Raw genomic sequence first — 27863 nt, forward strand, 5'->3', positions numbered from 1 at the left:
AGACCCACAAGTTCAAACAGGAAATACTCTTTCAACAGCAAGCAATAACAACTCCACACAGTTTACACTGCGCCAACCTGCCTACAGAGCCGTGAGGGACACATTAAAGCCATTTGTTTTGCTAGGTGCATCACAACAAAGATTACACACTGTTGGAAAATCCCATCTTTCTACTTCAGGAAAATGAACCGCTCAGGATCAGAACGTAAACCTGTTTAGAGTGGGAAAGGGAAGCTGAATATACTTACTCGAGAAACTCTGTGATGTATTTGCGGCTGCACTTGGACCACGACCAGGGATTGGTGTCATAGTTGAGAGTGGGAGCCATGACATGATACTGGTGCTTCATGCCGAATTCTTTGCACTTTGGGTTGTCATCGTGAGGCATGTTGAACCTGGTGCAGAGTGAAATAGGGAGAAAAAAAGGAGGAAGAGGGTTTTAGAGATGCTGAGAGGAATAAAAGAGAACACACAAAGCGATTATCAGCTGCTTAGCAGCTGTGTCAAAGTAAGAAGGATAAATGTCAAAAGATTTATTTCAGCTGTTTTTAACAGGGTATCGCCCCAAACCAGCCCCATGGGCCACCACACACAGACGTTTGCACGTGTTGCTTTACTCATACGCTTCTCCTGCACTCTTATAAACATAAGCATCGTTATTTGTGTTATACTCCAAATATTCCTGGCGTAAAACCCTGAAAAGACTTTATCAAACAGGCACTGAGGGGTGCAGCATTTTATGTAAAACTTCACTCTCCATATATCAGTATTTATTACCCCCCAAAAATGCTGGTGATAACAACCTCCAGCTCACGCCTGAGAGGTTACAGCTCCACATCTCACTTTTTCAAGGAACTTAATACGGAGAAAATGAAACACGCTGCAATCCAATGCACATGTGCAGGCCTTTGGTGTAAATGCATAAAAGTATACAGTAACGTAGTAAAAAATATAGTAAAAAGACAGTAGATGTCTTTTCACGGTATAATTATTAGAACTACAATTATATATATGTATATATATATATATATATATATATATATATATATATATATATATATATATATATATATATATATATATATATATATATATAAGATGCAGAAGAACAGTTCCAGATATCTGCCAAAGAAATGATTGTTGCATGCTGCCTGTAGCTCGCCGTCTCATAAATGACTTTTTCTTGTTCCTGTGGTCCAAGACGAACGTCCTGTGGTCTGTCACACAAACCATAAATACATAATACACAAGTGCACACATATTTATGCACACAGGATCCCACGCAGCTGTATGATGTCTGAGAGGTTTACAACAGGATGTGGGCCAGCGCAGGGCTCTGGGCTCTCGCCGAGGGTCAATCCAATACCGCTGCAGGAACGAGATCGAGCACAGCTGGCATGAGGGCCCCCCTGCAGGGGCCGGAGGCCTGAGGGCAAACACTCAAGAAATAAGCTCCTGGTACAGTAATAAGCTTTGCAAATCAGGCTGCTAGACATCTCGCGAAAGGTTGCATTGCATTGCTGCGTACAATGTGTCGTTATCATGATGGGTGATTAAGGCATTTAAGTGTTATATATAAGATATATATATATATATATATATATATATATATATATATATATACATATATACATATATACATATATACAACTATGACAACAACTATGAGGCCAATAATAACAATATTGGCAATCCTAGTATCACCACTGCTGGTATTATAATTAGCAGTAGTACTGCAAACAGTGATGAGGGTAGTTATTATCATCATCACTGCCAACACCGCCACCATCCTCCGTGGCTGCCCCGGATCTCCGTGGAGCACGCGACCACCGGCCACCCCACACCACGACCAGCCAAGAGGCACCTGCAGCCCCGGGGCCGACACCCCCACAAGGGCCACACCCCCACCGGCAGGAGCCCTCCCACACACCCCCAGTCCATGGCACTGACGCCGCCAAGAGCAACTGACCCAACAGAGCACCACGCCATCCAACCCAGCTGCAGCAGCAGCACACCTGCCACCTGCAACCTTGAGAATCTGACACAAAAAAAATTGTAATGTGATTAGATTATAAGTCAGTAGGTTTTGTGGTCAGATCAATGGAGGAGTAAATCCTGAACGAGGTCAAAGCTTTTAATTTAAAGGGGACCTATTTTTGCATCTAATACCTATTTTATTTTATAGGCCTTGAAAGAAGAAGAAAGAAAGAAAGATTCCCTTAGTACTCCCACAATGGGGAAATTCTTTCTCTGCATTTAACCCATTTTCTAGTTGAACTAGTAGCAGTGGTCTGTCATGCAATGGCACGGTGCCCGGGGAGCAGTAAGGGTTAAGGGCCTTGCTCAGGGGCCCAAGGTGGTTGACTTTTGGTTGCAATCCAGGGGCTTGAACCTGGGTCCTCCAGACTCCAGCCCTCCTCTGTAACCACTAGGCTGCCACTCCCCCCCTTGAATGTCTTAGAAACAAGCTTTTGATTGTAAATTAGAAATTCAGCCTCTAAACCATGTCTTTATCTTCCCATTCTCTAACCTCATTATCTATGTGGGATTCTGAGTGGGCGGGGCTATGATAATGAGGCTCTGTGCTGATTGGCTGCCTGAATGACACGATACACCGCTACGAAAAAATGGCGGAAGCTGTTTTGCGGAGTTAGTTGTGGGCGTGGTTTCACGCATCGGAGGCCAACCGATGCAAATTGCATTTTGGTTACGTAATGAAAGGGAGCAGAATCTGAACGGCTCATAGAAGCCACATCACACTGGATGGCTCATCCGGGCGGAATTTGCAGAACTGCAGAATTTGGTTGCTTTCCTCCTTCTCTGAGTTGTCACGCTGAGGGGAGACCCCTTTATATATGTTAAAGCAAGAAAAAACCTGTTTTTCATAATAGGTCTCCTTCAGAATCAGAATCAGAATCAGAAAAAGCTTTATTGCCAGGTCAGACATAAATCAGACGAGAGAAATTGACTCCGGTTTACACCGATGGCACCATTAATACGGACGCCATTTTTAATTGAATAACCTTTTTGTACTGCAGTATCTTAATCACACCATGCAATTTTGTTTGATGGATCTTCAGAATGAGAAAAACACGTTTCTCTAATTTAATGGATTAAAGAAATAGATTGCTGTGCTACAAATCTTTAAAACTTCATCCGGTAAGGTTCTCAAGATGATAATGCAAGTTAAGATTTGCGGTGTACTCATTCCAGTTTCCTAAAACATTCCAAAGCTGTTTATTCTGTTTCAAATGAAAGCAAAATGTTACCAAGCCTGAATATCTTAAAAATAAAAATGTTATCAAGTGAGACTTCAAAGGGCTGTCAGTGATCACACATCTGAAACAAACAAAAAAAATCTTTCTTCAACCCACTCCGCTCTTGAGTGGCTCCCACTCCCTGTCATTGGCTTTCCCCGAGGACTAACCACTCTGGAGAGCTCACACTTGTGAACGTAGTGATCCTCCACGCCAAGTGCCTGAGCCAACTGGGCCTCCAGCTGCTTGAACTTTAGCATAAACAGATCCACATGAGACGAGAGAGAGAGCGGGCCGGTTGGGGGTTGCAGGTCCCTCCCATCCACTGCTGCTCCGCTTCAATCTCTCCGCTGGAAGAATGTGTGAGCGTGACAGAGGAGGTAGAAGAATATCTCTCATTCTTAAGTGGTGGCTCACTGGCGCACACGGACACTGGCCACTTTCACAACCCACGGGCAAAACGAGAGAGGAAACATATTCACTTTCATCAAAATGCTTAAAATACACAAAGCAAAGGAGGTGGGCAGCATGGAAGAAACAAAAAATCTGGGTGCGAGCCATATTCTGAAAAAGTTGGGCCACCGTGTAAACTGTAAATAAGATCAGAATGCAAAGCTTTGCAAATGTAAAGAAATCTGTTCCTTGTTCACAGTAGACCATATAAAGCATCAAATGTTGAAAGTGAGACCATTTTCTGGAAAACAATTCTGAATTTGTTGGGCAGCAGTACGTCTCAAATAGTTGGGAGAGGGTCAGCGAAAGGCTTGAAAATTCAACTAATTCAATTAATTAGGTTAATTGGCAAATGGTAAATCAATCTGCTAAAAAACTTGATTTCAGGATAATGTTTCTATGCGTAAAATTGCTGAAATTTTAAATGACGTCATCAAAAGATTCAGAAAAAATCTCTGTATGCTTTGGACAATGCTAAAAATCAACACTGGCTGATCATAAGCACAGCCTTCAGGCTGCGCTGTGATAAAAACAAGCAGGATTTTACATGTTTTCTATGTCTCTATGTTTCTATGAAAGCTTTTCTGTGCTTCATTGTGAATAAAATATAGATTCATGGGGTTAGCTACTTACGGAAAATGTTCTATCTAAATAAGTTTGCAGTAGAAAAATATTGGTTCCTAAACTGCTTCATGAAATCGTCTAAGAATCCCAAGAATAAAATGTTAACAGTTGATTTTCAGCAATTGTGCCCGAGAAGCATAAACAGCACTGATAAAGTCCAGTGCTTTGACTAAGTCATTGCAACACAGAAAATATTCAGACGGACCAGGTTTTTACTTGAGACATGTGACCGTGTTTGCTTGTTATGAAAATGATTTTTTTACCCTGCCAAAACACTCCGAGATCACTTACATGTGATGCCAGTGTGACATCTTCAGGAGGTTTTATCAGTCTGCAGAGACGATAAGCGAGAGGAGGTTCGGATAGGGGTGCACGTCTAAATATTACTGTAAATGGAATATTTAGTCTTGTACTGTCTGATAAAACTCTATGCTTAACTTTCTTGAAGTGTGTGCTTATATTTACTCTACATAAAAGATATATACTTAAAATAAAAGCTGCTTTATGTCTATTGTGACAGAATGGCAAAACAACTACATCCTATGGACACATTATCTCGTATATCCAGACAGTTCGCCGTTGTCAAGGCAAAGCTCAAACGCACACAAATAACTCACTTCCTGAGCGCTATAGAAAGATATTATAGTCTGGCGTGTTATTAAAAGTCAGTTTTTTTTACTTTATTAAGTTTTGCACCTGTGTCTGCTGCACCCTACGTCTCTTTATAAGAGGGCTTTTGTTGTCAAGGCTGCCTGAGAGGGTTGAGAGAGGTTGAGCGTGTACTCTGAGTGAGTGTGTGAGCGTGTGTGTGTGTGTGTGTGTGTGTGTGTGTGTGTGTGTGTGTGTGTGTGTGTGTGTGTGCAGGATCTGAGCTGAAACTTACACATGGCCCAGCTCATGAGCGATGGTGAAGGAGGCACTAATTCCATTTTCCTCACTGATGGAGCAGCTGCGGTACTGATCGCACATGGTCCCGAGCTCTGCAAGCCCTACACAAACATGTATATACACACAGCTATTTGAAGTATAAAAAACAAAAAAAAAAAGTAGCTTAAGTGTAGAAGGCGATTAAACCATCCAAACTTGTGTTCTTTTACAGAGATTAGCACAGCCAGTCTCCTCCCCTCCTTCGCTCTCTACCACTCGGTTCTGTCACTTTAATATTATTAGCTGACAGCTTGCCGTAAACTCATTACTGAGCGGTTTATGAGCTGAGAGCAGTGGGGCGGAAACGTCTCCGGGAGAGACTTGTAGGTGGAGATATTTTTGCAAGGAAAAAGGCAAACGGCTTACCTAAAGTGTCACATTTATCTTTTGCACGGCAAATGTCTTCTCTGAAAGAGAAAAAAACAAAAAAAAAACAGAATTAATACTGTTAAACTTTCTAATAGAAAAAACAAACAACAACCTTTTTTGTGTGAAAGAGAGGACGGCGGGTAAAGCCTGTACCTGGTGATGAGCAGCGCCGTGTCGTGGTGAGAGGGATGGTTGTCGTCCTGGACGTTTTGGCTCTGCTGCCAGACGCAGAAGTTGTGCAGAGTGCTGGCGGCGTTGAAGCTCACAGAGGGGCCTTCCTGTTTCAGGTGAAACGCCAGAGCAGATGACAAACAATCAATGACTTTACCAGTATGTTTTACCAGTCTGTTGTGTCTAGTGTTGTCTTTTATGCTGTGGTTCGTTGGGCATTTCTGGGAATCTATGTAGCTGCTGAATAGTTTGATTAATAAAATATCAATCTATCTACTAATAAAGTATCTACCTACCTACCTATCTATCTATCTATCTATCTATCTATTAGGGATGGGCGGTATCAGAGGTGGACAGAGTACTCGACCCCAGTACTTGAGTAAGAGTACAAATACTACTGGTCAAAATTTACTCCGTTACAAGTAAAGGTACTTAAGTATCCAAAAGTAAATGCTTTTAAATTTACTTTACTTTAAGTAAAAGTAAGAGTAAGAGTAAGAGTAAATTTGTTATTTTCCACATCAGTAAATTACTATATTTTTCTAAATTAATTTAAGTTGTAAAGTTTAAGTTGTAAATGTCTGTGGTTTGTCTGTGCCCTCGTTTTTTACTCGGTCGAACTCAAACATTGAGTTAAGATACGGCCAAGGATTTTGTGAAAGTCCCTGCTCCGAGTCCGGCTCATTATCAGACTCAGACGACTCAGCGGATTGTCTTTCTTCTCCTGACGCAGGCGTAGCCATTGTTGCGGCTATGTCTTGACTTGTTGCGGCTCTGTCTTGACAAACGCAGGCTACTTTGGCGGTATCGTTTTGAGGAGGCTAGACGTATTTCCGCTTTACGTACATCCCAGTGGAGAGTGTGCACTGTGATAGGTCTCCTCCTTTGACAAAAACAGCTTGTGTCCAATAGGATTTTAGGGAAGAAGAAAAAAGAGCAGACCTGAAAGTAACGAGTACTTTTCAGCCTTCCTAGAAATTTACTCGAGTAAAAGTAAAAATATTTGTCTTGGAAATGTATTCAAGTAAGAGTAATAAGTACCAAAGAAATCTAATACTCAAGTAAAGTACAAATCCTCTGGATATGTACTTAAGTACAGTACTCAAGTAAATTTACTCCGTTACTGTCCACCACTGGGCGGTATAGACTAAAAAATGTATCACGATAATTTCTGGCATTTATCCCGATAACGATAAAAATGACAATAAAAAAAATACCAATTCAACTCCACCTTTGTAACTATAAATCTATCACCACATTCAGTCTTTGGAGCCCCCAAAACACTGCTCTAAAAGAATACTAAATACTACTAAACTACACCAATTATTACACCACTCTGGTGGAGACCTCAGCAGCAGCTGTTATATATATAATAATATGTTATATAAAATAATAAATAATATATAATGCAAAATATATAATAAATTACTTGTATTGCCATCTATCTATCTATCTATCTATCTATCTATCTATCTATCTATCTATCTATCTATCTATCTATCTATCTATCTATCTATCTATCTATCTATCTATCTATCTATCTATCTATCTGTAGGTGATCTCCTTTAGTTTTGGATTATACCTGTTAAACTGCATCTACAAGGAAAAGCTGCTACGAGATTATGTTCTTTATCCTGATCAGCCTGTCCATAATAAAATTTGTGAACAATTGATGAATACGACGCAGCATACATGTGTGTGTGTACAGGACCCAACTACATTGCCCCTGCAGCAACATTTCATCTGCAGGTGCCTCATGACCTCTCAGGAGACTGGAGACTGACAAGAAAAGCAGTGTCCTTTCAAACCGGCCCCTTAGACAAAAGGCCGAGCCAGAGACACCTGCGATGACGTCAGACCGGCATAAACGTGGCATTCAAGACCCCAGACTCACCTGTTCATTGTGGATGACGACCAGCTTGACAACCATGATGTTGATGAGGTTTCCTACGCTGGGGTCCCTGTACACTGCCGCTACCTGTAACAGAGACAAAATACACAGACAAAAAATGCAAACCTCCACTTACCTAAAACAGAGCGTGGATAACAGAGTAAAAAAGCTAATCTAGTCCTCTTAGCTTGAAATGAGAAAATACAGCTATCGCATGTTTCTGTGTGGCTTTGTTTGGTTTAATCAAAACTAGAAATGCTTCATTTAAGTCAAATGAAGGCAAAAAATGCATCCTTCAGGGTTAGTTTAATCAGCATGGTATTGAAACCAATTAAGACTACAGAACAGATTAAAAAAACCCAGACACAGCCATGAATGTGAGATTCAGCAGAGCTGGACCTCCGAGCTCCTTTCTGAACACACTTGTATTCCTCTCTCCCCCTTTGCTGCTCTCGCGCACCCCTGTCACGGTTGGCCAGCGGTCTCCTGAGGCTGCGTCCGGCCTCATGACAGGAACTCATTAGTCCTCTACAAACATTTAGCTTGCCTTAGCCTGGAGGGGAGGCAGGGGGGACACGGAGCCTCAGCCTGCACACGGGGACCCTGTCCTTGGAAGCTGTTAGCCCAACCATGACACCCTGAACCTCGGTCTGTATGTTCTCACTCAGGATATATTAGTAATAATACGCGTAACAACCTGAGATGAAAGAGACCACAGCTTAAAGCAACTGACCTGGCTGCGTAACCAAACACAAACCCGGAGGGCGCGACCAATTTCAGCAAGGCTTTATCAGTAATCATTTTGCGACTCACTGAAGTTTAAAATAATGGGACTTTATGGTCTTTGCAGTTCCATTCCACGCATAAATAAGGATTGGTGGAATGTTTTTTAAAGATAAACTGATTTCCTTTTTTTTTCCAGGTGGAGGGGGGGTTCTTCAAGAGATATTTCCACTCAAATTAGGGCTGGGCGATATGGACCAAAAGTCATATCTCGATATTTTCTAGCTGAATGGCGATACTCGATATCGCCATTCAGATACTCGATATATATCAATATTTTTTCTGTCCCATAATTGGGGTTTCCCCCAAAGCCTTATAGCATAGCATCTCTGTTAGCTTCATTTTTTTCTGAGGCAAACCCTTAAAAAAACAGTTTTAATACAAAGCCTCGTGCCAAATGTCACACAGGTACCTTTATTAACAGAGGTCTGCACAATATCAAAATGTATAAAACAAATGAAATAAAAATAAACTGCCTGCATATATAGAATAAGCATGCTTCTTGAATAAAATAAAACAAATATCCCTTTCTTGCATAACAATTAAATTAAAATACACTGTGCAATTAATACAATGTAGACAGTAACAGGCAGACTTTTCCACTGAGGTTGATAGTTGTGCAAATAACAAAACATTTGTGCAAATCTCAAATAAAACATTCAAGTCAATTTGTCACAAAATAAGCTATATCAAAATCATATATTTTTTTTTTTTTTTAATCGATATAAACGATATTGTCTCGTACCATATCGAGTTTGAAAATATATCGATATATATTAAAATCTCGATATATCGCCCAGCCCTAACTCAAATTAAATTAACTTATTTTACATTTTGCTTAGACTTGACCTTCTTCCAACCACAGAGTTGCCATATCAATCCCAAAGCATCTTTAGGCTGGACACAGACCCCTTCAGTGCCCCATGATACTGTTCAATGATACTTGTTTTGTTGCAGCAGCACACAATTACAGAGCGACAGGCAACTTTTCAATGGCAGAAATAACAGTATCTAATGTCCAATGTAAAAGTAATTATTGGGAATAAAGACAACAATAGCAAAACTGCAGTATGGCCTATAACTGGGAACTTACATGTAGGTTGATTGAGAAGTCATCCAGTCCTCGAGTTTATTTCTATTAATTTGTAGAGCATCACTTTTAAATTATTTTAACCCTTTCACAATATTCTAGTTGTTTAGAAAACTATATATCTGCAAGGACTGCATTATTGGTTTTAGACACTGTTTTTAGAGGCTTTTACAATTAAAATATCTCCAAACTATCCAGTGTAGCTTCCATTGCAAAGCTTCAAGAAGGTTTACAGAAAGTCACCAGAACTTTCAGGCCTCTTTGCAACTCCAAACATGATTTCTTCTGCATCAGTGCAATTTCTACACAGCTACAGCGCACTTAACAGGGTAAATGTGTTCTTTTTTTTGCTTCATTTATCTCTTTGGTTTAGTTACTAGTTTGTTTGCTGATTGAAATTTCTGCACATGGAGACCTTATAAAACCATTTTCTAAGTAAAGACTACAGATAACACATAAAATGATTTCAGAAATTACTTTGCAACCGACTGCAAAAGTAAAATCCTGCTCATTATATCTATTGACATAATAATAAACTAAAATAGCATAGCAGTCACGGTGAAGATGTTTTACATGATTCTGTTTTTAAAACTAATAAACTAAAAATAATTTAAAAGTTGTCAAAACTGGGACATTTAACGGTGACTTCGTTCTTTCTTACTCAACTGACAATCACTACTTTGACGTAAGTTAGTGTTCTGAAGAACACACGTAGTACAAGTGAAAACAACGGTTACTTATACTGTGGATAGATTACCAGCCTGATCTTCCAGTTAGATAGGAATCAACGAGGTCAGGATGCTGACTCAGAATGGGACCACTTAACGGAGTTGTTTTAGTTGATACGGCAGGATGCTGAGGTCCCGTAAAGGTTTACAACTGAAACTGAAGCTCATTATTGTGACATGGACATGATAAGGTTCAGTTGAATATAAATACAATGGGATTCTGTGTGAATAGACTAGGGTAACCGTAGCAACACTTACTGTAAGTACACTGTACTACTACACAGCATTACACAGCGTTACTGCAACTCTCGACAGCGAGTGTTTCAGATGTGCCTCCATCATAGCAATACTGTCAATCAAATTTCTTCCTGTTTGGTACACAAGTAAATCCCGTGCTTTGACAAGGTCAATTCCACAGTGATTTACAATTTCACTGACCAACACCTCACTGCAACTTGATTGGCTGAGGCTTGTGACGAACCGTGAAAAGCTGAACTGTCCTGATCTGACTGGAGCACAATGGACCATCGCCTTCAAATTTAACGGACGGCAATGCAGCAACGGGTGCTGATGAAAATGAAAATGTGCACCTGAGGGAGCAGTTACTCTCACCACCACTTTATTTAGAGTACTTTACAAGACTATAATAGTTAGTCTCAAATATAGCTTCACGGTAGATATGCTGCTATAGGCTTATGCTGCAGGGGGGCACCGACATGATCCGCTGGGCGGTGCCTCTCACCCTTCTTCTCCTCTCCTTTTCCCTTCCTCTCTTCTCCATTACCATTTTTATTTATTATAAATATCTCATAGCTATCATTTTTGTCCATCGTTCCTGTAGTTTCTTGTGCCGGCCCCCCTTTTTTCTCTTTTGTGCATGTTTGCAGGCCGGAGCCTCGGGAGCTGCGTTCTGGCCTGCGTTCCCGGTCCCCCCTCCCCATCCCCGGTCATCCCATTGCTGCTTCCACCTGCCTGTTGTGTGCTGCTGACGTCCCCGACTCCCCCAGTCTTGCCTTCGGCAGGAGGGTCCCCCCTTATGAGACTGGTCCTGCTCAAGGTTTCTTCCCTCCTAAAGGGGAGTTTTTCCTTGCCACTGTTTGGCTTAAGGCTTTTCTCCCACTATGGGAGTTTTTACCTGCCATTGTTTATGTAATAATTGCTCGGGGGTTTATGTTTATGTTTATGTTTATGTTCATGTTCTGGATCTCTGGAAAGCGTCTAGAGATAACATCTGTTGTATTAGACGCTATATAAATAAAATTGAATTGAATTGAATTGAATTTCAGTAAAGACAAGAAAAACATAAAGTTTTGCTTTATGTTTTTAACTGGTGCACCATGACCAGGCATTACCAGAAGGTGACTAACAATTCAATTCAATTTCAATTCAATTCAATTTATTTATTTGATGACAGGGACGGTACATGCTGTACACTATGCAGATTGCAAACCTGGATTTTCTAAAGTAATAATGGCTAGATACCAGGAGATGTAGAAGTAAAAAATGTTATCTGCCATTAGCATGAATATGAGCTGTTAAGAACACTAATAATTCAAAAGTCAAACCACGCTATTATACAACAGCAAATAATACTTTAACATCCATAAATGGAATAATTTTTAGAAACATTATTTTACTTACTACTGACATGATTGTAAGGATGTAGTGCTCCAGATTGTGTCCATGGTGGCGCACCATTTTGGCATCCGCCGTCACCATTAGCTCAACGTAGCGAGGGTAAGACAGGAAGCGCTTGCGTCTGCGTGGAGATGTGGTGTGGTTCCTGCTCGAGTTGCTCTCGTAAAGTTGCTGCTCGTCTACTGAGGCTCTGAGAGAGTCCAGCTCCTCAGCCATGTTCCCTCTGCTCTCAGACGACCTCTCGGAGTGCTCTGTGTTCAACAAAACAAAGTCATGAAAATACTTTGGAAGTTTTGAATTCCTGATGAATATTGACTAGTGTATGTCCAGTCAGTCCTCCACAATTTTGCTGCCCTGATACTCCGCCAACAGGAGTGTTGCACATTGTATGGCCTCAGCTCTTGTCTTGATTGTAAATACGTCTCTGCTTTCAGACATCTTTCCTCAGTGCCTAAACACAGCTGTCATTAAGTCACCTTTAAAAAAAGAATAGTCTAAACAGGTCACTCATGAACAGCTATTAATCCTTTTTAAATGCTTTTTTTTTATGTTTTTAAAGAAATTTGAATTGTCTTGAAATATGCTATAAAGATAACCCTGCCTTACCTTGCTTTCTAATTGTAGGTATGTAATGGGAGCACATTAACAGGTCCAGTTACTGGTAAATCACACGAGAATGTCATCCAGATCCCGTGGACTCCCATCCCTACTATCGCCAAGAATCAGCCGAGCTAACGCCAAACTCCCTTCCCAGTTGTATCTCACTTTAGGGTGCGATTTGAGGCGACTAAGAGGCTCAAGAAAGTATTGATAGAAGAAAAAAACAAGAAAGAGACTAAAAGAAGAGTAGATCTTGAACAGGGTCATAAAAGCAAACTCCAGGCCTGGAAGAAGACCTGCTGAAATAGATTTTTAGTTTGAGAAATCATACTAAGCTTTACCATGTCTGATTTATCCAAAGTGTTATAATGATCGATCATCATCCAAGAAATGATTGGAGGCTGAAATAAACAACAAAACAACAATGACATAGGTATACTATATGCAGATGAGATGGGCTTGAATGTTGGCACCCATGGAGTCAAAGGTAGTTTCATGATAGCATTCTTAGCTTTTCCATTTCTTGGATCTGACCTAGTCTAGTCCTAGTCAGAACTTCCTACATCCATGCCAGTCAAAACAGGCAGGAAAAAAATATACAGGACGGCGAGTGATTTAAAGCTACTGGTAATATAATGACACACAACAGCACGTAACTTTTCCAGATAGAGACATCCTACTCGAATCTTTGTCGTTGCTCTTTGATCAATCTGATTCTGGCTCAAACATGTGAGGAAGGATTTCAGGAACTGATGTCATTTACGTAGAAAAACCTAGCACTGATGCTGTTTTTGTAGATTTTAAAGCCATCAGCTCTGCCCACTGGCGAGCCTCCAGGAATTCAACCAATCAGAAGACACATGAGCCAAATCTTATTTTCACTAAGTGCCTCTCCTTGTGTTTCTAAGTCCTTGTGATTCTGACATAATTCCCAGCTTTTAAACTTTTGCAGGGTGCAAAGCAAATCCAGAGGTACCAGAGATTTAAATTTCATGACTGAAAACGAACATAATACTTTAACTCTATGTGAAGGCCAGTTTATCTCCTATGACATAAACGTACCCTTTATTATTCCTTCATGAAGTGCCCTCCTCTCTTCTCAATTCAAACAGAAAAAATCCCTTGATGACATTTTACTGACTTACATATGGACTTGCTTCAGTGTGCACACTGCAAGAAGATATAAAGATCTACAAATTATCCACATACTGTGACCCCAGACGATATATTATCTAAAATTGTGGCAAATGGTGCTGAAAAGAAGAAATTAAACATATACAGTGTCAGACTGAAACGATTTCTTGTAGCAGCTTGAGGTGAACGCCGCTCTGGAGCCAGAATGACAGCCGTAGACAACGCGTGTGCAACTGGCTCGGTTGTCTCAGCTGAACTGCACGTGTTGAGCTGGCTACGAGCGATAGATTCTTTCACCATGACAGGGTAGAGTTAAAGGAGCACAGCAGAGGCATACTCAAAGTGTGAGAACGTTAATTCATTGGCAGAAAGGAAAAGAAAAACTTGAAAAGTGAAGCACATTAAATTACACATGACGCAGTTCGGAGAGATTTTTTTTCTTGAGCAAGGATTCCTCTATTGCTCTCCAACCCAAAACATTAAACCCAGTCGTAGAATCATAAATCATCCGTACAGTACAAAAATGTGTCAGCTAAGTTGAATAATTTTGATGGATTTCCAGTGCATTTTCAGGTTAAAAAAAAGAAAAGAAGTCAATTGACTACTGAGTAAATCATGCAGGGCACTGCGCCATCCAAATTTACCTTGATTCACTGCCAGATGTGATACAGTGCAAGAAATTGCTCAGTTTCAGCTGTGTCCCACCTTTTAGACAACTGATTTTAGCAAGTATCAGGTCACCAATGCAGCATGGAGGATTGGCAAATATGCAGACGCAGGATACGCTATATGAAGGTAGAGTTGAAGGTTTTTAGGACAATTTCCTCTTTGATCACAACTCATGCTGATTATTTTTAACATAGTTGCTCTTCACGTTCAGCAAAGTTGTTGCATACATTTAAAATTAAAATTGGACCCGGTAAATAAATGGTCTCCACGCATATTTTAGAGTCCGTCATCCTAAGCAACCTCCTCAACCTTGGACAGCCCAATTATCGTGAAGAGTTTCATTGTGTTCAGTAAACTCAGAATTTCCAGATGGTCACACAAAGAAAGATTGTGTGTCAGAAATAAAGGGAGGGGAGATAACTCAATGAGTGCTCGGCGGGTATTCGAGCAATGCCCCCAGTGGGCACACGAGGTAGAGCGTGACTCCCTGGCACAAACGGCGCATAGATCTTGCTGCCGCGAGACCCAGCCCCATGCCAGCACCCAGAATCTGAGTCACAGCCAAACTCATGTGTGTCCTTGCACGCAGCCCAGCCTTGTATTTTCCAGGAAAAACCTCTCTGGGGCCAAACTCACGACACTAAACCCCTTGAACAGACTCATCCCTGCAGACAGTCTGAGATCAAAGGGATTCTCAAAACAGAGGAGAATCAGCGTCTTCTGAAAGCGGTGCTGAGACTCAGAGTTAGTGAGTGTTAGATGGGAAAAAAAAAGGAAAAAGGAAGAGTGAAATTACTGTATGGTCTCTGTCATAAAAGCCTTTGAATCAGGGCAGATTAGCCACACACAACCTTTCCCATTTCGCCTTAAGCTGAAATTCCCCCTCCTCCAAGGTAGTGAGCTGCTACTTACAGCATCTAAAGACAGGGGTGGCTGCCCTGATATGCTGGACACACACACAGGGATGACATCACCCAGTGTGCACGGGGCATCGGTTCAGCATCAGATAAACATCTCCGTCTTTGAGGAATTCCTTTCCAAACAACATAAAGCCATAGATTTCATTGATTTTGACAACTGCAAAGATGCCATAAATCCTAGCTGCAGCAATTGCTCTCAGCAGAGGTCAGAGAAAACGAACCCAAACGCTTTAAGAAGCTGGATTCAGTATGCACGTAGCTAAAACAAACCCACATTCACCTCACTTTTTGTCTCCCACGCTAATTTGACTTGTGTAAATCTTTTTATCGCTGCACCAAAAATAACCATAAACCTACAACACCACTTTCTCTTAGTTGCACACAGAGAATTTGATCCTGACCAGCTGCAAATGTATTCAGAGTAGTTTTCGGGTTTGAGCCGGTTCACCTTTGCAATAAAGCATTTAATGACATTAGTGCATAACCATTAAAGTATGACAGACCCTTCTGTTTGGCTTTATTTATGTACAACAGCAGTGTCCAAAAGGATTTTGAGATATCAGTCTAGATCAAAGAGCTATTCTCTGACTCTCCTTCACTTCTCTGTCAAAATTATCAATGCCAAGAGCCCAACAAAGGAGAAGCCACATTTCATTGTTGAACTAATTAACATTCTTTTACAGTGGCCTGCTGAGAGTTAAAGCACTCTATTCCCTGGCTACCAATTAAACAGGCAGTATACCTCAGAGTTGCATGTATAGGTAATGCCTTTGCTATATGAGGTCAGACACTGCGGTTACTGGAATTTAACTGATAGTACAGTTTAAGAGGGGAAAACTGTGAGAACTCCTTCAGACAGAAGCACAATTAAGTGCAATTCTGTGGCTAGACAGTCAGAAGCAATGAGAGCTAATTGTTGTTGCTGATGAAGGTTTTTAAAAGTGAAGACATGGGCTTTTTGTGCATTTATTATCAGTTCAGAGACGGATGATGAAAGTGTGAGACATTAACATTTCTTCTGGGTACCGATGGGCATAGGCGTGTAGGGGTTTATTTTAGTCAGGATTCATAAAATGCACACAAATTTAGGGTTAAAAGAAATACTTCCATTTACATTCACATTCAGGAGTAAGCACAGGGTATTTTATTTTGAAAACTGAACTGATTCTTAAAGGAGCATGAGGCTCCTTTTAAGAAATGAGACTTTCTAGCGCCACCCTTCGCCACGACGGCCGTCAGGGGTACTGCAGCCAACAGCGAAGCCGGCACGGGAGAACGGGGAGAACGCGCATGCAGGGTCATGTGACATCACATCCGCAGGACAGGGATCAGGGCACAATTGCAGCACATTTTGCAGCACACAGCCTGTTCAAGGCAATGGAGAGATACACTAGAGGGCTCTTTCTTTTTGGTTTGGAACGCTTCATCTGACATTATTACTAGAAAACTTAAAACGTATACAAATTTTTTTCATAAATCCTGCCTAAATCCTGCCTCATGCTCCTTTAACCCTGCATTCACACTGAAAGCGTCACGGGAGTCATAGGCGTCTGGCTGCCATTCATTGTCTATGAAAAACGGGCGTCGAGAGGCGGCGGGGGCGGCGGGACCGGCGGGAGCGGCAGGAGCGTCGGGCGGCGGGCGCGGAGCGTCAATTTGAAAGTTGAAAAATCTGAACTTTATGCAAATGAGCAGCGGCGACGCCGAGGCGTCGTCCAATCATACACCGGGATTCCCGAAGCAAGAACTCTCAGATTGTACTTTCATGTAGACACAAACGTACACTCATTCACATGCGTACATGAGCAGAGCTGTGCACTAATAAACTTATTCTATCAGGAATTAATATATTTCATCCAGCAAAATGACATTTTGCTGGTTTGACTGCCGTTTTACCTGAACTGATCATGTGAAACACATATCTGATGGGTGAGGAACTGGATGGTCCCAACGATTTTATTTGCTACATTGATCCAACGAAAAATAATTAAAACTCGTGCTTATTAATCACAAAACTCAGGTTAAACATCATGACTAAATCCGCTCCGACCCGGTGTGTAGTGATCAGCGCAGACAGACTGCAGCTTCGCCTGAATTGTGGTTCTGCGTTAAATCGACGGCGTAGCTGACGGCGTAGGGACGCGGTGCGGTGTGCGTCGCCGCGTATCCTACGCCGTAGGTTCTGCGTTGGTGTGACGCGAAACCATAAATCAGCCACCGGGCGCAAGTGCTCGCTGGGTTGATGTTGATCCGCGGACCAAACTTGTTAAAGGAGCATCAAACTCACTCTTATCTACGCGGAAATAACGCTAAAATATAAAGAAGGCGTCCCAAAGTGAGATCTATGGTGAAATATGAAAATTAAGATGTGTAGTTATATGTGTAGGCTGTTCCCACTGTTCCCTCCAGTTCTGCAGCGCAGCTTGAAACCACGCCCACCGCCGCCCCGCTGCAGGCACTGATGCTTTCAGTGTGAATGCACCAAGCGGCGAGATGCTGGCGTCGGGACGCCCGTGACTCTTTCAGTTTGAACGAGGGGTAAGAGGTGTGTTTTAACTAGCGGGAGTTGCGGGTAGATTTTTCAGGGCATTGACATGTGTCTCCATTACCAGGAACGGGGCCTGCAAAAGTGGGCTTCATAAATCTTTACAGGGCGGAAAATGTCCATATAGTAGGAGAGGTACTCCGGTAACTACCTGGCAGGGGTTCTCTTCAGATCTGTATTTCTAAATTATGTTCAGCACTCTCATGTGAACATAAATCACGTGACCACACATCACCTGAACCTACAGTAAAATTTGTATATGTGCACATTTGATGAAGATGGAGATCACAAGAAAAAAACGATAGAATGGCCAACAAGTCGATTCAGTCATGTAGAGGTACAGCGGGGTGGATTCTTTTAATCTCAATTGCTTCCAGCGTGGCGTATGTTAAAAGACAAAACAAAACCGCAAGTAGCATCCCTTGTGTTTTTTGCCTTTTTTCTTTTGTTCCATTCTTCTTTTTGACCATTTGCGAAAAGCAAAAACTGCATTACTGCCAACTGGTGGTCAGCTGTGTTATCTGTTCAGTCACCGGTTCTTGTTTGACGATACAGCGTAATGGAGACACGGCAGCTGAAGGGGCTGAGGAGGCGGTCGGCCCTGTTCCTGTCTAGTGTGTTCACCCCGAACTCCCCTAGGTTAACTCTGAACCGTCCAAAAAAGCTACTTAGGAGGAACCTCAACTGATTTATTGGATTAACGCTAGTATTTGCTATAGCAATACGGTGGTTCCATAAGAGGGACCCAGCATGCTGTCTGGGGTGGGATAACATAGCTCTTTTGAACCCGAAGGCAAATGCCCAACTAACAAGCACTTGTGCTCAAGCCTTTCCACCGGGCTTGGCTCCAAGGTGAAGCTCCAGCCACTTCAATCCGGACAACACACTATCTCATCGTTTTTGTAGAATTGTTGCGATTATGCTACCAGGAAATACTTAATAAAGTGTCAGACTTCCTAAAATTAGAGTATATGAATCTGTGAGTATTTACAGCTATGCACCATCTGATACTACATGAATTTTATAAGCAGGATCCAAATTATTCTTCATTGCTCTAAAAGTCAGCACTGTAGGTTACGCAATGCTGGTTTGCAACTTCCTGTTTGTAGGCAACAGGTAGGGAAGTGGTGACACTGAGAGTTGGTCTGAGCTAACTAGCCAGCATTGGCATTATGTTGGCAATCTGAAGTTGCCGACAAAAGGCTTCCTTAAGCATGAGAGATGAGATGTTGCGAATAAATATGCAACCTTAATAAACTTTTAAGTCACCATAACATGAAAGAGCATAAGGAGTTTATTAAGCCCAAGGTGAGAAAAAACAAACCACATCAGCAAACTCTGGAGTACATGACGTCGTAAATGAAAAATTGAGAAATGACTCAAAGAAAGCCAGAATGCAATAACAAAAACAGGCACAACTGTAACCTTCACTGTCATGGATGAGCTGCTCCTGCTGGTGGTTGAAAAAGTACCAGAATTGGTACTGGAAAGTAAAAATGGTATAAGCTATCTCTGATTCTGTCAGGAGGGTTTTTGATTTACACAGCAGACACACAGTGTAACAGCATGAGCATCAATGATGAAACAGGTCTCTATATAGGCTATAGTTGTTACCTAGAAACATAACTCAAACTTATGCTATAATGATAACAATTAAGACATTCCTTTAAATGTACACCCAAGCTTAAAAGTCTTATAAGTAAGGGTTTCTTTAAAGAATCTGAACCTTCTTCGGTCTTGACATACATAAGGCAGGCCTGCCGTTTTGAGTGATGTCTCGTCTCATGTGTGATGAACAGCCAGAAATGGAGGTGACGACTGATGTTTCACTGGCCATCTCTAAGACCAGTCGACCTCTGTGACAAACTGTCGGTAACCTGTCAATCTTCTCACCGCCGACTGCCACCCGTGCCACCATGTAGTCAGTCAACGCCGAGCGAGTTGTTCTAACCATTCCATTCAGCCCTGCATCTGTTAAGAATACCCAAACAGCAGACACTTGCAGAAAATAATCCCAGCTGGAATCTTTCATGAGAACTCCCCGGACAACAAGATACCTTGGCTTCACTAGGGGTCAAGGCCTGAGGGCAGGCAGACACATGGCAGCTATTAAAGTAACCCTGTTCAGACCTGTCTAGAGTGCCCGTTATCTTAATATCAGATGACACTGAGGGCAATTATTAGCAGCTTACATGATCCGTCATGATGTGTTATGAAACTAGTAATAGGACGGAGCATCATTCATATAAGTCAGACTTTAAAAGTCAACGCGAATTCAAGTTCTTTTTAAGTGAGGGGAAACGACAACGCAGTGGTGTGGAAGTAGGGTGTAACGATACACTAATCTCACAATACAATACACCATATTGAGGTCACGATAACGAAACGATATTATAGCAGTATTTTTTTAACAACCTTGCATGAGGAACATATGACTAGAAAAAAATGTCTTTTATTTGAAAGACACAAAATACAAAACAATGCTGTGCGTTTGCCCTATTGTTACAGTTTGTAATGCTTTATAACTGTTTAAGTTTTAAAGAGCAAGCCAGGCCAACCATTTTCCACAAACTAAAAGTACTACTACTAAAAGTAAATGTCAGGTTTGCATTATGCATCTTCAGTTTCATACAAGTAAAAATATTTTGCCACAAACAATAAATAAATAAATAAAAGTAAATAAATACATACAATTTTACATCATAAAAAAGATTGATTCATGCTCACCTTATAAGTGTAAGAGGAGATTTATTTTTGTTAAGAAGGTTATTTTGGTAATTCAGGGTTCATTATTTTATAAATATATTCTTTATATTCTGATGTTAATCAGGGACTATAATGACACTAGTCAGTTTATCTGTAGTGATTAGTCTGTTTTAGATTGGGCGGAGTGATACAGCACTAGGTGCTGTGTTGATGTTCTAAAATCTTACACTGTTGAGGGACATTAAAGTACACTCAAACTCACGCAGAAGTTGTCCCTGTGTTTATCCTACTCACGACCAGAAAAAGGTTTAATTTAATAAGGTAAGGCTTAACTCTACACCAAACTTACATAAGTAAAGGTTCAGAGCTCAAAACGGGACCGCAAAACGGGACTAATTTCTTCTGGGCGGAGTAAGATTTTGGTCCGCGCGGTCACGGCCGCGGTCACGGCCGCGGTCACGGCCGCGGTCACGGCCGCGGTCGCGGTCAGAAGTGCGTTTCTAGTCAACACATTAGATTAATATTAATAACCCAATATCGCGATACACTTTGCCACCTCCACGACACGTATCGTGACGTTTTTGTATCGCGAAAAATTCGTGGCACGATATATTGTTACACCCCTACGTGGAAGCTACTTTTCGGGTGTAAAGGAGGGAAGGGAGGCAGGGGGAGCTTGGCACCTAGGACCGGCAAGAGCTGCTCAAACACACAAGGAAAGAAGTTCCTCTCTCATCCACTGTACTGCTCTCATAGCAACTCCAAGTACTCAGTAGGATGCTTCGACAACAGAAAGGGAAATGACGTTCTTCCGTAAACATACATGCAATAGCAAACTATGTCACGTGCACAAAAGCCTAAAAACAACCTTTTTGCTTGGCAACAATAGATGGGCTACTTGAATGGGGAGGGGTGTTCAGTCAGTCCGGGGGGCATGAGGGCACATGGCAAGCCTAAGCCTTTTGGAGCCAAAGAGACACCGTCCACACCATCAAAAGCCAGCCCCTGAACATGAGGGAGTCTGTCTGAGTGATTACGGCTCACCCATCACACCCAGACTGACCAGCTCTCCTGACCCCTGTCAAGAGCTGCAGTTAACAGGAAGACAAAGGCCTTAATGCCCGCAGAGTCCCAAGTGAGTCCCAGCAAACAAGCCTGAAAGAAATCGCACGCCTCTAGGAAAGAAAAGCAAAAGATTATCCATCCAGTATGGTCTAATAAGGGTGAAATAAGGTCATAATCAACAAGTGTTTCCCTTCAAACAAATGTTAAAGCAAAGGGAGGGCAGTCAGCTAGCTCAAGTCATTATTTTTTCATTTAAATAAACCCAGTGACAATCAATGTGAATGTGCATTTTGTATGTATATGGTGTGCAGACCAAGAAGGGGATTGTGTATAGTAATTAAGTTGAACGTCAGCAGCATCATTTCACCATCTCTGCTGCACCCAGTTAGATTTAAGGAAATCTGAGAGAGTTTGAGCGCCAACAGCTATTTGGATTTCAGTTTGCTCTCCAGCTGTACATACATGCACTCCACTATTTCTCATTCAGACGAAACGTGACTCCCTGCAGCTTCAGACTAAGAGCCAGTCTCTGTAAGAAAGAGCTACGGTCCAGTTCAAGCTTCCTCCAACCTCTTGCTTGCACTTTCATGAACTTTAGAGCGCCAAGAGAGAACAGCGAGAGAAGAATCTGCCCCTATCTGCAGCCACCCTCATTGTTGCAGTTATCTCTGTCGAAGGACGACGCGGGGATTCACATGCAGGCTAGCAGACAGAAGCCCTGCAGAATATGTCATTAAAGGTCGGCGCAGTGTTGTGATTTGAGCTCCTTTCTTAGATGCTTTTAAAATCCAGAACCAGGCACAACAAGGCACTCTGTGACTTTGAAACATTAATCACCCCCTCAACAGACATCTACTCCAGAGCTATTCTAAACATCAAGGAAACCACCCAGGAGGGCTTACGGAGATAGAAAGCTGATGCAACTGCCAAGTGTGTCAACGAGAACTTAGTTTGTGATGCCATTCAGATTTTTTGCATGCAATGACACCGTAGTGCTTTTATCAACGGTGCGTGAACACACACAGTAGAGAAAAGCAGCTGAAGACAGACTTACAGACACATCCTGAAATCCTGCAGAAATGACAAAATATAATTTTCCATCAAGGTCACACTTAAAAAGCCCGGATTGGACCACTTCCACATGTGACACCTAAAGGCAGTGAGAGAACATCCATGACTAAGGCAAGAAGTTTTATGTGTCGGAAAGCTATGTTGAAACAAAAAAATCATCCTTGTTAAAGTCATTTACTTGGACAGATGTACACATGTACTGTAACCTTCTTCCCCTTTCAACACATTTTATTGTACAAACTCAAAACTCGTACTGCCCCCACTCCTTTCGTTGCTTTGATGTAGTCTGTGGGTTAGCAAGGCAGCACTTCCAGACATCTTATCCAACAGGAAATGTGAATCTAAGATATATCTTTCAGCTGATAGGCTTTTTTCTTTTCTGGTGCTGATAAACTGCCACCTATTGCCACTTGAAATTGTATTTTATTTATATACATAGAAGAAAGATGAACAAATAATAATCCTCAGTGAGTAGGTGTATCTTGAAAAAACATTTTCGTTTTCTTTTCTCTTTTTTTTTTACAAATGGGAGGACCTGCTTGACAAGTGAAAACACTCGGTCATTCAGCATTTCCAAGTGTTTGGACCTAAAGGGGCTTTGAAAGCTCCAAAGCTATTCAAACCTCTGTCAAAACGCTCACCACTGAAGTTCCCAGTTCTGAATCAAGACAAGAGCCCTCTTCAGAAACACATGGAGTGGAGACACAAAGAGAAAAAAAAGAGTCATAAGATGACTGACCCTGATAAAGGGTGCTTTTGTAGCTCTTCAAAAAGAGAAGATAGTGGAATCCGCCCATTACCAAAATCACAGGTTCTTGGGTCATCTGTGTGGTGAGATCTGTAACCAAATTGTTCTTAACTTGCGATGAATTAGGCTCTGTTGGAGCTCTTCTATCAAAACAATTGACTTTTTTTACACTCATAAGCCGGCACAAGATTCATGCATCTGGTTGTTTTGAAGCACGTTGCCCACTGTATGATGTGTGATTCCGTCCAGCCATTAACTTCCACTTATCTGGGTTCGAGTCACATGGGAAGCAACCTAATGAGGGAGTCCCAGACCTCCCTCTGTGCAGCCACCTCCTCCAGCTCTTCCAGGAGGACAACAAGCTGTTCCCAAATCAGCCAGGAAATATAATCTCTCCAGCGTATCCTGATTCTGTCTCAGGGCCTTCTCCTGGTTGGACATCGCCAGGAATACATCCAACAGGCGTCTAAACCGGACCACCTGAGGGGCAGCAGATTTACTCTGACACTCACTCAGATATCACTGAACTTCGCAACTTATCTGTAAAGGCGAGCCCAGTAATCCTGCAGAGGAAAGTCATTACAGCGTACGTATATTTGCAATCTCCTTCTTCTCTTGTTTTGCAGTATTACTATTTTTATTTGTTTATTCATTTGCAAAAGATATAAGGGGATAATGGCAATCTATCCAGAAGAAAGAGGAATAAGAAAAAGGAGAAAAGAAAAGAAGCGACTAACCCAAATCAAAGGGGAAATGCCCAAATTCCAGGAGCAGGAGCAGCAACTAAAGTGTTTTGCACAGAAGAGCACGCTTGACGCGTGCTCTTCTGTGCTTTTTTCTAACCCGCTAGTGGTGGCGTGCTCTGCTCCCCTTCCCATAAAAAGACAGAACATGCTTGTTAGTGTTGGTCTTCAAAGGGCCAATTTATCGCCACATCTGCAGAGCAACCTATCTGATAGAGCAGAAGAGGCACAGCCTGGGACACCTCATGATCCCACCCTGAGACCTCTGCTTCTTTTAATCCTCCTGCTCATTGTTTACCTGCTGTCCCTTTGAAGCAGCCCCGCAGGTGTCCCATACTTTGCGTGTCTCTGCTAACTTTAGCCTTATATTTAGAATATTTTCTAAAAGGGTTGAAGTTTATACGCATAAATAATGACAAATAGGTTTTCTCCAGACAACTGAACTCCTTCTGTGTTCGCCCACCGAGCTCTTTAGAGCAGTGGTTCCCAAACTGTGTGCCGCGGCACACTGGTGTGCCTTGAGGCAAGTCCAAGTGTGCCGTGGGATTTTGTGACAACCATAGCCTACTGCAATATAGTATACAACTAGACAAAAATAATTATTTTAATTTACTATATACTACTTTGAATGCACTCATTCCATAATACAGAGGCAAACTCTTTATCTAAAAACTATTTTAAAAAATCCTCCTGAAATGGGTGTGTTTGATGAAGCCCAATTTGATAAAGTTTAAATATTTTTGTCAAGTATTTTGTTAATAAATATTTCATGAGTAGAATAGTTGTCTTTGTCATATCTTATTTGGCATTAGTAAATAATAAACTTAACAGATAAACTGATGATATTAGTGATAACACGTGTTATAAGGCTATTTTGCACAATAGATGTGCCTTGAAATCTTTATTTGTCCTTTGGTGTGCCTTGGGCACAGAAAGTTTGGGAACCACTGCTTTAGAGAGAGTATCTAAACAAGTCTCAGAGTGGGGCCAGAGACACTCTCCCTCAGTCTCCGTTTACCTCACACAGACTAAAAGAGTGAAAGGACACAGCATATTAAGGCTGTCTTGGCCTGGCCCGTTCCAAGTTTTTCAACCGCCGCCACACACAATGCCCACCATCAGACAACAAGAGCAGACTTCAGACAACAAGCAAATCAAGTGGTCTGTACATAAAAGATTTATTGCTTCACGCAACAAAAGACCGCCTTCGAAGCCGCCTCTGACGACAACCTTGCGGTCTTCCATCAAAGTGAACCCCACTTGGCCACTGTGGGCCGTCCAAAATTCCCAAACCATAAAAATTTAAAGGAAAGATTTCAATGGACTGCAGGCAAAAAAGTCCTTTTTCCGGCCACCAGCCTGAGGCTGCTGACTGCTCCTGCAGAAATCAGCAGGCGGAACTGAGGCCAGTTTAATCAGTTAAGGTGAGGAGCTTTCTTTAACACTCTTAAGTCAAAACGTGACGCAGTATAATTTAAATCTTAGGGGAAGTTTTATTACAGTGAGTAAGAGAGCGAATGCAGGTGATAAGAAGGTTTGTGGGTGAAAGTCAGACAGGCGGCGGTTACAGGCAGCGTATTTAGGCAGTCTGTTACCTGAGGCAGAACAGGGCTCATCCGTGGCCGAGATGTTCCTTTTCCTCTCTTGTCGGTACACAAGATGCGGTCTGTTGTGTTGTTCATCATACTCCTCCCCATCAGCATTTAAAAGAGGCTCCAAGAAGTATTCTCCATGTCGTGATGTAAAGGTTCCGATCTAAGGGAGGAAAAAATGTAGGTCATTGATGCCTCTGGTATGAAACATGCGCTTGCACGAGTGCGCACATGCTACGCGGCGTGTAGGTTAAAGTTGGAGATGAATTTTATTCAAGGTTGTAATTTCGTGAAAGTTCTTGTGGCCTTGGGCATCACGTTGCACAACGTTTCCACACTTTTGAGCAGTTCAGTTTTTTGACAGGTACAGTACAAATGGAAAGAACATGCTGACTTAGAAACTGTCAGTCAACGCTGAACTTTTACCCATGAAAAGCACAAACAGTTCGACACATTATGACTTATGCCCAAAGTAAGACAAAGTTTAGACGATATGGAAAACAGTAAATTAATAATTAAATGCTGAATTTCCTTCATTTCATTGGCTTTTACCACAGCCACATATGAACTCCAATTGTCTCGATAACGTCATTTTTTGGTTAAAATACATTTCAGTACCAAAAATAAAAGCTTGAGGCCAATTTATGATACTAAGATAATTTTATTTGAAAAAAAAAGTGATGTCACCAGGTGACAAAAGCATCAAAGGGCTGAGTCTTTCAGAAATAAAGATAGACATGAGATCAGCAGGTTATCAGAGAAGAAAAATGTTTCAGTATTGCATGTGTTGCTTGGCAATGCCTGCGTCGATGATGTCACATGTAGCACAGGTAGTTAAGACAGCGGTTCAACATCTCGGGTGCAGAGGTGTTCCTCCAGTCGGATGTCCAGGATTACATCATGTTTTGTTCAGCACTGCAGCGCTCCTGACGCCTGAAGTCATTTTCCCACCTGTGTCATCCGAAAATCCATTTATAAAGATGCCAGAATCCAGAATATACCCCTGCATCCAGGTTAGTCCTGCTGTCTCCAATCAGCGCTACCGGCTCGTCCATCCCAGCTCAGAGGGATCTTACATTCCACATGATGATCAAAGGAGAAAATGCTCAAATATCTTCCTTTTAGCTCTTTTTTTTCCTGTTCTACATCCTTGATCTCTCCTCTTCAGGTCATCTGCATCTGAGGTCTTCTCCCGTCCGTCCCAACTTTTATCATTTGGAGTTGAACCTTTGCGAACACAGATGCTGTGAACCATTTCTTACATTTATGCAGAAGTTTCTTTCTGCCTTTTTTTTTAAGCCATTTTAAAAACTTTTTCTTTATCCTTCCAAAACTGACAGCAGGAACAGTGACATCATCATACACGGACAGCTGTTGACAAAGGAATGCTAATATTGATTTGGCAGCTCAGTGTCTCACAAAGCTTCTTAGTTCACTCAGCCATGAGGCACAGTGGTGTTTGCATGGTAATTTCATGCACACACTTAAGCAGGATATCGGATACTGGAATGTTGTCTTTAGGGCAGCAATACTCCTTAAGCGTCCTCACAAGTGATGGACATTTGACAATGAAAAGCAAACATATGAGATATGGAAAACTTTGAAAACGGTATGTGAACTTTTCTTTTCTGCCTCTCAGAGTGGAAGATTTGCTCACTTGCAGATGAACACAAGACTTCCAGAGGAAGGCTGCAGGTCTCGAGCTGCAATGTAATCACCGGTCTGTGAAAACAATCCACGGCACACAATCAACATCACCTCTGGAAACATCGGCGTGTCAAAGATGCTGATTTTCCACTGCCATTCATACTGTCCTGTGGTTTTAAAAATAATAATAATGGATTTGATTTATATCGTGCTTTTCTGGACACTCAAAGCGCTCACAATGAGTCCATTATTCATTCACTCCATTCATACTTGGTGGTGGTAAACTACATGTGCAGCCACAGCTGCCCTGGGGCAGACTGACGGAAACGTGGCAGCCAATAACGGCCTCTCTGACCACCAACAAAACATTCACACACCAGCACGGCCCTCACTGGAGGCAAGGAGGGTCAAGTGTCTAGCCCAAGGACAGAACGACAGATGACTGGGGGAGTGGGGTTCGAAAGGCCAATCCTTCGATCATTGGATGACCCG

General features: G+C 41.9%; 1 protein-coding gene across 1 annotated transcript in view; it reads right to left on the minus strand.

Annotated features, from left to right (window-relative positions):
* Nucleotides 1–27863, minus strand: part of LOC133443809 (A disintegrin and metalloproteinase with thrombospondin motifs 20) — a 133130-nt gene that overhangs the window by 97373 nt on the left and 7894 nt on the right. Inside the window, exons 3-9 of the mRNA XM_061721073.1 lie at nt 25728–25887; nt 11935–12182; nt 7696–7779; nt 5784–5908; nt 5628–5668; nt 5218–5323; nt 249–395 (exon numbers count right to left, since the gene is read on the minus strand). Coding sequence (XP_061577057.1) covers nt 249–395; nt 5218–5323; nt 5628–5668; nt 5784–5908; nt 7696–7779; nt 11935–12182; nt 25728–25887 — 911 coding nt within the window. The remainder of the gene's footprint in view (nt 1–248; nt 396–5217; nt 5324–5627; nt 5669–5783; nt 5909–7695; nt 7780–11934; nt 12183–25727; nt 25888–27863) is intronic.

Source organism: Cololabis saira, chromosome 5 (genome assembly GCF_033807715.1).
Source record: "Cololabis saira isolate AMF1-May2022 chromosome 5, fColSai1.1, whole genome shotgun sequence".
In the NCBI taxonomy this organism is placed as follows: domain Eukaryota; kingdom Metazoa; phylum Chordata; class Actinopteri; order Beloniformes; family Belonidae; genus Cololabis; species Cololabis saira.